This window comes from Aplysia californica, unplaced genomic scaffold, assembly GCF_000002075.1.
Source record: "Aplysia californica isolate F4 #8 unplaced genomic scaffold, AplCal3.0 scaffold00611, whole genome shotgun sequence".
Taxonomy (NCBI): Eukaryota; Metazoa; Mollusca; class Gastropoda; order Aplysiida; family Aplysiidae; genus Aplysia; species Aplysia californica.
Window position 1 is genome coordinate 305,298 of NW_004797881.1, and position 12,728 is coordinate 318,025.

Genomic DNA, 12,728 nt, shown 5'->3' on the forward strand with positions numbered 1-12,728 from the left:
TAAAATGTCGTCATATATGTATTCAGCACCATAGTGTCGCTCATTGGCTCAACGGGTATTCAAAATTCAAAAAGTAATTGTAATTTTTTCTACCAAATACTGAAGCCACTCTGGTCAGTATAAATATATATCAAGAGTTCGCTACCTTCGAAAATGGCACATGGCTGCGTGTCAGGAAAGGGATAATTCTACATTCCATATATTATATAAAAGGTATGTGGTAAAAATAAAAATCAACTGCACTGTGCCATAAAGATCTTGCAGTCAGTAATCTCCTGAGCTCTTGCAGGGGTATGCAGAAGAAGACAGAGGAAAATCCAGCATTACGGTAAAAAAAGCTGAGAAAGCTCAGAAATACATCAGGAATAACAATGGAATAAAAAGAAAAATGAAGCACACATTTCCTGCTGTACCCTCAAAACTCCATCATGCAAATATTGTACAATTTTCACAACATCTAAATTGTACATGAGGAGGAGGAGGAGGAGGAGGAGAAGGAGGAGAAGCAGCAGTAGCAGCAGAAGAAGAAGAACAAGAACAAGAACAAGAAGAAGATGGAGGAGGAGGAGGAGACGAAAAAGAAGAAAAAGAAGGAGGAGGAGGAGGAGGAGGAGGAGGAGGAGGAGGAGGAGGAGGAGGAGGAGGAGGAGGAGGAGGAGGAGGAGGAGGAGGAGAAGAAGATGAAGATATAGCTCTAGGCACTTTACAATTCCTTAATCTTAACATCATGTTGCATAGTATGCATACATTATATTATTAATATATTACGTTCATGTTCACTCACACACATACACAAACAGACACCCAACACACACATGCAAGACAGTCCTTCTCTCTCCTCTTTTCTCTCTCTTTATTCTACTTGCTCGTTCTCTCATACGCATACAAATATTTAATATTAATATGCACACGCACACAAACACACACCAGCATGCTCGCATACCCGCCCTATGCTTCCATAGAACATGTGTATGAACATGCTAAGATGTGCACTTTACATTAACACCAACACATAAGCAGATATTCAAACTATCACACCACAATCAATGACAATATGCACATCACATTATCATGTAGGCCTACTTTGAATAAGAAGGACTAACAATTAATCACGATGGCGTTTCGTTTCATGATACATGTTTTTCAATGAAATTTTTTATTTAGCTTCAACTGTGTATCCCTCAAATGTTGTGGGAGAGAGGTCCAGGTAGATGGAGCTAGATTAAAAGAGAACTTCCCAACAAGGTTTTGACCTCCCTAACCAGGCGTCTCATAAGAGACTTACTTTATTTTACTGATCATTGGTGGAACATAGATCTACATTTGAATAAGGTGGGTTTAACACAAGGGGCATGGCGGGCTTTATTGTTAACACGTTTTTGGCAAAGAATAACAATTCTTACTGTTGTTGGGAGCCAATGGAGTTTTCTTACCTCTTAATCTCCGGCAACCCGCTCCCAGCGGCTCGCAGTTGGAACTGCTGTGCCGGTGAACTGCTGACAGCAGCTCGGGCACATTCCTTTACGACTATTTCGACATCAAATTACTTTTCGGCAATTGCCAAAAACAGGTTTCTTTTACCGGAAGTTCATTCATTAGAGGAAGTACTATCATAATAGGTTCGCCAGTATTGATTTAATTACCCATTTAGTGCCGTTTTCGTCATTTTTAGAATTAGTATTAAAAAAGGGCCCCGGCGTAGTGGGTTTACCCCCCCTCAGAGATAAAAGAGTTAACATAGTGGTGATATGTGTATGTTTTTCTCTTTTTTGATACGGTTTGGTTTTGAAAACCCTGTGGTGTCCAGTGTCATGATGGTGGTGTTGGAGAGGTTTGCTTGGAGAGAGCTGCAGTAATCCATGCAAGAGAACACAAAAGATGAAATGGCAGTTTTCAATCAGCTATCATTCAAGAATACAAATCAGTTCAACATAGATGGCAGCAAAGCCCTTTGCAAATGAATGAGGTGATGGTCTATAGATAGTTTTGATTTTAAAAAACACCCCCGTAAACACAGGTTCTGCCCTTTTTTGAGGCAGACCAAAATGAAAATCAACAATGCTTTTCATAAATCGAAAACAATGCACATTTTACAATCACTCACATAAAACCAAATGTTTTTTAACGGAGCAAACCTAAGATGCTGCTATACACGTAACGGTCTGGCCTTTTGACTACTACATGTACTAGCTTTGAAGACCAAATGAGACAAAATGTAAAGTTGTATTTTTTCCTTGAATAAAGAGAAGCACATACACAAAAATAGTCATTTAGAGCTGAGGAAAAGGTAAGACAGACAGACAGACAGAAACAACAGAGGGAAAGTAAAGAAATAGGACTTACCAGAGGCGCCCTTCAACCACCCACAAAAATGTTACAAAATGTTAAAAAAATGTATAATAGCTATGAGGCTGTCAAAAAGAGGCTTATGGTGAATCAGCATAAAAATGTCCATGTTTCAACAGGAACTAGACGTAATGCAAACACCCGAAAGAAGCAGTAGAGCAAGCGTACAACACCAGAACATCCTATCGTTTCCATGGCTATATGTACCATGTGTGTGACTCCTGCCAACAACACAGCTGTTACTGTAATACAGGATGATGGTGAAACTTTATAAGTGTTACTCCTTGATTACCACAAAAGACTATCAACAATGGGGTAATTGTGGTCATCCTGATTTTGAAACGGCATCAAACTATTATAGCATTTTTTTTTTACAACCGTTGCAATTTTAAAGGGGACATAACTTATACTTTTCTTCAGAAGATCTAAAGAATGAACAGACATTTCACCAGAAGGCACATTTTTTTTTTGACAGCACAAGATTAGCCTTAATCACACTGGAGGCCTCCGTGTACCATTCAAAAAGTAATACTCATTCATCACAGATGTAAGTATCACCTTTATTCATTATACTGTCACAAGTACATCTTTAGTCAGTATTTTCCTTCAATCATTCAAAAAGTAAGCACTCCTTATGTCACAGTAGTAAGCATCGCCCTTATTAACAAAATCAGTACACATCATCCTCATTGATCACATAAAATTGGCATCCCCTTCGCTCATCAAACAAATTGGTATCACTTTCGCTCATCAAACAAATTGGTACAGTAATCACCCTCACGTGCACGATGGCATTGCCCTCATTCACCACACATGAAAATATCACTACCACTCATGCAAAATATCTGCAGCATTAGTCTGTGTATATCAATTACAGTTGAACCTGCCTAGACTGTCACACGTACAAGACAACCGCTAGTACAAACAGCTGCTCTTTATTTCTCCCCTTGCATTTTTACTATACAATGGCATTGCTTAAAATGATAGCCTGTCCAATTTCACTACGTTTTAACTATCAACAGCCCTAAAAACACATCCAAGATGGCCACACGAAACTCTCATAGCCTGAAGTGTTAGCACGAATCATTATTTACTGGCCCCTGGCGTTGCGGACAAGCCATCACAATCCGTTCACCTGTCGTTATTGTTGTTTGTACAATGAATAAACCATTGCTAACCAGGATGTTAGGAAGGCCAGTTTTCTGGTCCCTAACTGTTTATCCAAGGGGACCAGTCCGTAACATTTCAATGGGCCTTGCGGCAGAAGTTCTAAAACTCCAACCACCTCCAGATGGGACCTCAGAAGGGAATGGTCTGTTTTCTTAATTTTGATCAGTCCTGCCTGAGATGGCTACCTGTCTAAAATGTCCACTTTTCTCCTCGACAAAGGGTGGCTTATCTTTGACAATTTTGACTGTACATGATTAGCTTTCTTTTCCTCCATGACATGACACTACAAAAACATTTGAGCCATTACACGTGTTGACAACAGACCTCCCTCTACTGTAAAGTAACCAGCATACTCCTCTCGTGTTTCTCCATATGCAGCTGCAAGGCCTTGTTCCGGCGACACGAGAAGTTGCAATACTTGCAGGCAAACGGCTTCTCCCCACTGTGCGTCATCTCATGCTCCTTGAGGTTGTGCTTGGTGCGACACGCGTACCCGCACTGGGAACATTTGTACGCCTTCTCGTCTTTGTGGATCAGCATGTGCTGATTGAGATGGGAGCTCTTGCGGAATGAGGAGCCACAGAAGGAGCAGAGGTAAGGTTTAAGGCCTGCGTGCTTCAAACGGTGGCAGTCGAAGCTGGCACGTGAGCTGCACTTGTAGTCGCAGTCCGGGCACTGGAGTGGGGTCTTGTTTTCATGACGAAGTTTGTGGTACTTGAACTTCTTCATGGTGTCGCAGGAGTAGCCACACAGCTCACAACACAAGAGCTCCACAGTGTGGTGCTTTCTCATGTGCTTGGAGAACTCGTTTCGGTCCTTGGTGGTGAAGTCACACTCATTGCAATCGAACTGCGAGTGTGTGAACACATGACGTTTCAGTTCTACTCGTGAAAAGCAAGTGAAGCCACACTGCCCACACTCCCGTCTCTCATGGCGCTTCATGTGGTGATTAAGTTCGTAACGGGTGCGGCCCGTGTAAGAACAAACGGTACACGGGAAGGCTCTGACAGCAGAGTGGGACAGTCGGTGGATCTTAAGTCTGTTTTTAGTCTTTGCAGCGTAAGGGCAATCAGGGCAGACAAATGGCCGGTCATCAGAGTGGGTGACCATATGTTTTTTCAGGTGCTCACCCCTTCTGAATGTTTTGCCACACTTTTTACAGCCGTACCGCCGTACGTCGTCATGAGTTAGTAAATGTCGCTTCAAACTACGAGTGTCTTTTAATAAGAGATCGCACCGAGGACACTTCAGAGGTTTTTTCTCAGGGCCAAATGAAACCTCTGGGCAGTCAGTCTTCTCACTAACAACAAAATCCTCAGAGTGTCCATTGAGGTCATGGTCAGAGGGAGCTGCTCCTCCAATACTGCTATCTGCATTTTCTTTCTTTACAACGCCCTGGCTTTTTTCTGTATTATCAAGCTGCGCTTCAAGTGAATTTTCTTCAGCAGCAGACTCTACGTCATCTCCTTCATACGAAGTACCTTGCCCATTCTCATACGAAGTATCTTGCCCATTCTCAGATGTAGTACCTTGCCCGTTTTCATTATTGCTGTGATCAGAAACAGACGAGGGAACTACATTTTTCCTGGAGAGGCCATTGATACATTTGAAAGAATGCACCATTCTCCTTGAGATGATAGACATCCGTGTTGACAACTCAGAAATGTCTGACAACTGAGATGCAGTTTTCTCCTCTGCATCTGAAAATGAAATATGTTTAGTTAAAGCCATCACTTTTTCAGTAAGGTTAAATACTTTGGCGACATTGGCTTCAATTTGTTCTTTATCCATGATCAAATTCCGAGGGATATGGTGGCTAACTCTTGAATTACTATATACAGCAGACGTTATATCAGGATCATTTTCCTGCTCACTGGTGACTATATCCAGATCAAATTCAGAGCGTTTTGTACCTTTTGCCTTGGGTTTCCGAGCTGGACCATTCTCTTTATGATTCAACAGATGTAACAAGTATGTATGAGTGGCTGTAAAAGTCTCCTTGCAAACATGACAAGAAACCTCTCCATCACATGAATGAGACATTAAATGCTCAATGAGGTTTGGCCGCCTGGAATTGACGGCACCACAAATCAAACAGGCTACAGATTTCGAGGCAGCATGCATCGCCACATGAACTTTGAAACTGTCCAAGGAACTGAACTTATAGTTACATGCCGTGCATTTGTAAATACTCTCAGGGGTGTGGACCGTTTCCATGTGCCGCATGAGTGTGTGTTTTCTCTTGGAGGTAAAACCACACTGCTGACACTTGTGAGGCCTTATCTCTGAATGACTTCGAAGATGCCTGTTCAGGAGTCTCTGTCTCGGAGCCGTGTACGGGCACTTTGAGCATGAAAAAGTACCTACACTCACGTGAGTGTCTAGGTGCTTTTTTACATCTTCTGGAAAGCGAAAACGTTCAGCACATTCTGGGCACGGATACGGCCTCTGTTCAAGATGAGCTTCGATGTGTTTGGTCAGCTTGCCTTTAGACAGGAAGTGTGAGTTGCATAAAATACATGTGTACTGCACAGGAACAACTTTCTCTGTTGAGGATGGACCGGCGTTGCTATGAGAAGCCCTGTGCTTTTCAAGCGTTTCCAAACTACGAAATTTTCTATCACAAATGTCACATGGAAAACTACCTTTTCCTGTTGTTAAAGGATCCACTGTATCTTCTACACAATCCTCTATTCTTAACTCCTTCATCTTCCAGGTCGGTTTCCGTCTTGTTCTCAAAGTAATACCGCACCCAACAAAATTATTTAACCCATCACTGTGTGCTATGCTAGGTGGGCGTTCAGACTCAGACAAAGCATCAAGAGCCGGCAAATCTTCCTTCTCAACATCCATCTCGTCAAACTCACGTTTCACCCTTTCAGAGCAAATCGCTGAATCTTCTGCTCCTGCTTCTGTTTTGCATTTTAAAGAAGTGCTTAAACTAGACAGATTTTCCATAAGCACTTGTTTCAGCTGAACACTTGGGTTCACACTACATGTCAAATTTTGTGACACGATAGAATTGCCTATTGAATCAGGATTGTCAGGAAGGAATACCACGGACACAGGATTGTGACCTATATTCTCATTCGCCCTGTTATCTTTGGTTGACAGCCCTGCCTTGAGCATCCAAACCTCAGAGGACAAACAATCATTATCACCACACTGTTGCCGAGTCTCATTCGATGAATTTGTAGATATTAGGTTAATTGGCCGACTTTCAAAAAGTTGAACCTCACGGCGTTCACCTTGATTAGAAGTGTTCACACTACTCATTACTTGTCCAGTCCTTTCAGAATCAGCCACATCTATTTCAAAAATAAAATTAGATTTACAGTCATCAGTTTTGTCACAAGAGAGTGCACTATACTGATCTGACCCAACTTCAGAAATGCTTTGGGAGTTTTTTCCTGCACTAAAATCAAAAGCATTCACAGACTGTTGGCCACTAGCTTGTCTCACTCCTGAAGCAGTGGGAGAGTCAAGAGAGGGGCCATCAAACGTTTGCAACTGTTCCCGGGCTGTCAAACTGGGGGCATTTTCTAATTGTGGGCTCGAGGTATCCTGCTGACCCTTGTTAAAATGGTTATACGAGCTCATGGTGTCTGACACGCCTCCAACAGTTTGAACAGAGGTGCCTGATGACTGCAATCTGTCGTAACTTGACTTGCTTAGACTTGAGCTGCTCCCAGCCCCACTGGACATGCCCTCTCTCTCACTCTCAGGGGCTGCTGCTATCAAGATCTTAAGAGAGTTTTCTAAGTTGTCCACACCTAAGCTATCTGCTGTGTAGTCCATTCTGTGGGAGCACTGAAAAAGATCAGATTTAAGAGAGAAGTGACTGAAACAGTTGGGGGGGAATCTGAAGTAACAAACATACAAAAATGACATGACAGCAATCAGACAACAACAAAAAAGATAACAAACAAAACTATTCAAAACCGTGCACAAACAACTGTATCACACAAATCATTTTACTTGTCATCAACCCACTTTGAAATGAGTACAAAGACTAAGTTTGTAACTTGTAAGTACTATATTGTGTTGCTGTAGTCAGTAGGTAAACACCTCACAATGTGAATCAGGATATAATCAAGAAGAGGCTTTACTTCTCATATTAACTTAACAGTTAATCAAAAAGTACCTAAAACCAAGATCTTGATCTAGAATAATCAAATGATTAGCTCAAAATGTCAACATTAACACAGATAGGAAAACAATGACATGAAAAGCTAGTACATGTATTACATCTAGCTCTATAGCAAATCTCATAGCTTGAGGAATGGTTGTATTCTGTGAAAGAAAGTTTGGTCTACATATATAAAGCTATCTTCAGAGTCTCCATCTTCAGGAAGGAGGAAAAACTTAAGACTCTCCTACTAGATAGACATGAACTTAAACCCTAGACATCCCAGTGATTTCAAAGCTCACTACATTCATGAAATTGACTGTAGTCAAACAAGGAAGTGTAAGTCAGTAATAATAGTTTTTTTTTAAAAAGCTTCAAAGGGTATTTTGCAAGAATTTATGAGTACAAAATAAAACAGTATAGAATTACAGAAAAAAAACCTGGTTAATCTGATAGAAGTTGAATCTCACTTCATTGACAGATCTACCAAAACTAGTAAACTGGAAAATCACCAACACCTCAATCTCAGAATTCAAAAGGAACAAGACCAATAGCCTTTCCAGAGGTCTGTCTAAATTCCACTTCTATCAAAACCAAAACTGGATATATAAGGCAAGTAAGAACTACAGGCTGAAATAGGTAGTACAGTCGTCCCCAGTTACCCCAGCTAATAGCAGAGCTGTTAAAGTACTTTTAAAAAGGTGCTTAAGTACACATCTAAGTACAATCTAAAATATGTACTTAAGTACAGTAAAAGTACTTTCCTGTAAAAAGCACTTGAGCACAAGTACTTTTTAAAAAAATACTTTTGAGTACATTTTGAGTACTTTCTGCTAATATGCTATAACACTTCAGTGCCAATGCAAAACATCATATTGAATACATAGCCAGTATATTTGACAAATTAGGCCATTTATTACTAAAAATGTGTTAACAGTATACAAAGCATTTGAATATACACACTGAACGTAGGTGGATATGGTCCTTGAAATTGAAAAAAAAACAACAAACAGAGGAAACTAGTGAGTAAGTGATATTATGAATAGAACTTGTTTGAGCAAGACAATATGATCAAATGTAAGTCAGTCTAAGAGGTCGGAAAGTAGGAAAAGTATCCAACCAGAAAAATGTAGAGACAAAGTTGCTCTTAAATAAACATAAAATTGATGAAAATGGCCAGCAAAGAAATGGAAAAGTGCATTGAATTCTTCATCAACAAATCCTCAAGGAATCAAGGTAGCCTTGGTCCCAAACCACAAAATATACAATGAGAACTAAGTTTCAGTTTCAATTGATTATAATAGTGGTAAGACAGATTTTGGTCACACTGCGTAGTCCACGGCGCCCACGGCAAACCAAAATACATGTAGTTTCCTAGAGTCTAGTAAGTGTAACTAGTGTAACCAAGGATTCTCTACTACAGTAGTCTCCGCCTAAGATCCAAGTGCTCGGGAGAAAGGGAAATACAGGATCTAAGCCAACGAAGTCAAGGAAGAATCTACAATGACCCATGAACTGATGTGACCCCTGGGTGGGTTCATGACATATGGCGAGGAAAGAGTGGTCAACCTTGATGACCAATCACAGTGGCATGGTGGCTGAGGCATGCCATATAAACACTCATTAGCCTATCGTGCGTCTCGAGGTTTTATCTACGTATCCAGTTGCCCCTCCCCTTTACCTGTCCAAAAATTATAGCCTTCCACCTCTGAATGATTGAGTCATTAAAATTCAGGCTGTCTCGCAAATTCGGGAATAGAGAAAAACTGCCTTCAATGGTCAGGACAGCATTCACAGTTCGGTGTGATCCTGCCTAGAGCGAACTTGTAGGCCCTACCGATCCAGCAAGTGATGAAAGTTTAGGGGGAGAGCTCAGGTGTGAGTGCGATGTGTGGGGAAAACAAACGTGTCGGTCAGTTCACACCCCAATTAATTTGTAGTTGCACCATTGATAGCTGGCAAAACTGGGAATAATGAATAGATGTACCTTCAAAATACGATTGCACAGCGTATACCCAAATTTTTTCTCAATTTTCATATGTCTGAATGTCGCCTGTCCTATATTATTCACAATTATATTAGACACATAAAGTTGTATTTGGAGGAATTACTTCATAGCGAATTGTGTGCCCGATGAATAAAGTTGCAAAATTACAGCTTTCTATTATATGAGCTGATACCATCTTTTCAGAGTATCTGCACTAATGCTATGTCCTTCATGTTCCAAAAATTAGACAGATTTTGTCGAGGCCTTTTTTTTTATATTGATTTCTTTTTCATTCACGCTAGTCAAAAAAAAATTACAGGTTAGCATTGCCGACTTCAGCGCGTCTAACGAAATAACCAGACAAGTTACAGCGTCCGTTCTTTTTTGGGTCTCAAGAGCAGAAACGTATGCTTTGGGTGCACTAAATGAGAATTACCATAAATCATAAATACAAGGATACACCTAAAATTGTACGTTGAAAAGTACCAAAAATCAAGTCGGCCCAGACAGAGAGGCGACAGGGAGCTGACCCCCGTGACCCCGACATGATAAGGCGCTCGGCTGGAAACCCCCCACGGCAACTAAAATTCCACCGCCGGTGCGTCATGAGATGTTCATCTAGGCTCAAAAGGGGGGTGGGAACTACCGAAAAAGCACCCACTGAGTGACCAGTGCGGCCTGCCCCGGAACGTCCGACGTAATCGGTTGCTGATAAGATTCACATCTCAGCACAGACGCAGGACAAGAATTAAGACCTGATGACAATGACAAAACGTCGAAAATCAAAGTGACAAGTGACAAAAGTCTGGCCTTTCGCGAGACCTCTTCTTTCTAATTCATTCCGTGCAAAACAGATTTTACGAATATGAGGTATAGTGCACTTATATGTAGGAACAGCGCCCATATTACTGCAAGTATTGGAGGGCATGAGCAACTCTTGACCTGATCTTACAATAATTATTGGACAAGAATGCCAGATATCGTTGACGTGATCTGTTGGTTGAACAATTTGGTGGTGGTGTTGTCTACTATCTACTACAGCAAAACTAAACCGGAAACGACCTCGACCTGTGCCTGTGATGTGACCGGAGAGCTCCTTGCCGGAGAGCCAGAGAATAAACCACAGATTTACACTAGGCCTAGGTTAGTAAGCTAAAAAGGAGATAACTCTATTTTTTTTATATATATAGATATCTATGTCTGTGGTTTGTACAGAGAATCTAATGTCCACTCTGACTCTCTGTAGAAATACACACACACACGCACACACACACACACACACACACACACACACACACACACACAACAGCAACAACAACAACAGCAACAACAACACCTGTCTAGATTAACTCAAAACAAAATATATGTCACCTATTTTTTTATAATATAATTTTTTCCAAGACATTTACGTTTAGTGTTTGTATGAAAGATAGGGCTTACGGACACGACTATAAATTACGTATGTACATGTCATGTGTTTTTAAGAGACCATGGTTTTAGGTTAACGTACATATCACACACACACACACACACACACACACACACACACACACACACACACACACACACACACACACACACACACACACACACACAAACTTTGACTACGTATACAGTCTAACCTGTGTACGGGGGCTCTCGTGGCCTAGAGGTTAAGGTGTTCACCTCTCATTCAAAGGTCCTGGGTTCGGATTCGGGTAGCAACTGAAAAATGTTCTTCTCTAAAATTGTCTTCTTTCACCTCATTTCCTGCTCTCCAGCAATTTAATGTTCTGTCGTCTGCTTTCGTCTCCACTTTCTACTCCCGCCCCCTCACTTTTTTCCCCCCCCCCCCCCCCCCCCCCTCTGGGCTCCTGACTCTTTCTGCTGCTTTTCTACTGCTACTCCTTCGCTCTTTACTGCTGTCTTTCAGTCACACCCCTGATCTCCTGGTTGGAAAGATCTACACATAGCCTTCTCGGACAAGGGCGAAAAATCCCGGAGGTCCCGTGAGTAAGTTGCGCTCGTTAAAGATCCCTTGGTAGTCTAAAATCGATAAGAGTTGGCTTCGGCCGCCACCGGGCAAAATTCAAAATGTCCTACCAACTGAAAATGTTTTATTATGTGTCCCGCGCGCTCATGAATATGACCTTATGCAGTTGCGAGCGCCGCAAAACACTCACCAGAAAAAAAAAAACAAGAAAAAAACTGTGTACGGCGGAATCGCAAAGGAGCTAGATAAAAAAAAATCCGTCTTAGGCAGGGGAATTTAGGCGCAAGTGGGGTGGAAGGGGGTTTCAAAAATCAAAGGCCTAGCCGGTGGGATCAAGGGTCGCTTGCCCGGTCGACAAGCAGTGGTCAAAATTTCACACCTCTCAAGTGCTATCCCTTCTGATAATGACAGGCGTCATCCTTACTTATCCAATTTCCACCAGTGCTTGCATTTCACAGGACCACAGTTTGACCTATTTATACCAATGATTCGAGGAACTCTTTTCTCGGCTGGCTGTGCAATCAGGGCGTAGGCATCGGTCAAACTAATTTCACACCTCTGACCTCTGGATACCAATGAAAGTTTCCGTGCTGGAGTGCCACTCGAGCACTTTCACTGGCACCCACACCACCCTGACCATCTTCATCCCTCAGGGTTCACGTAGATGGAGTAACATCTACCCTCAAACTGCACCCTACTTTCCATCCTCGTCCGGCAGCATGGCGTTAAGTTTAGAGCCGGTGGAACCAAACTTGCGAGTTTTGTTTCAAATCAGGGCTGAGCGGGCAAAGCATTTTTCGTCTAAGAAAGGTAAAATCCTAGGAAGGGAGCGGATTTTTTTTCAGTTTCCGCGTTGGACAGGTTTTCGTTTTATACAGGTTATTAAAGATAAATATGTCGGGGAGGGGGGGGGGGGGTTCTGTTGAGACAGGTTTCCTTTTACACAGGTTTCCGTAAAGGCAGGTTCGACTGTATTATATACAGTGGAACTTGGATTCAATGAAGTCGTCGGGCCTGAGCTTCAATTTCGTTGAACCGAAGTGTTCGTTATAGCAAACATGAGCAATTTTTTGTGTAGACAAGTACAGACGCCGAGCAAGTAATGTATAATGTACATGTATTTG

The 12,728-nt window shown here is 41.8% G+C and overlaps 1 protein-coding gene across 1 annotated transcript; it reads right to left on the reverse strand.

Annotated features, from left to right (window-relative positions):
- Positions 1–2,816: 2,816 nt before the first annotated feature.
- LOC118478497 (zinc finger protein 26-like) lies at positions 2,817–10,746 on the reverse strand. The gene is made up of 2 exons (XM_035972207.1): positions 10,585–10,746; positions 2,817–7,326 (listed from the first exon to the last, which is right to left on the reverse strand). The coding sequence occupies exon 2, from the start codon at positions 7,312–7,314 to the stop codon at positions 3,847–3,849; it is 3,468 nt and encodes a 1,155-aa protein (XP_035828100.1). The 5' UTR covers positions 7,315–7,326; positions 10,585–10,746; the 3' UTR covers positions 2,817–3,846.
- Positions 10,747–12,728: the final 1,982 nt, after the last annotated feature.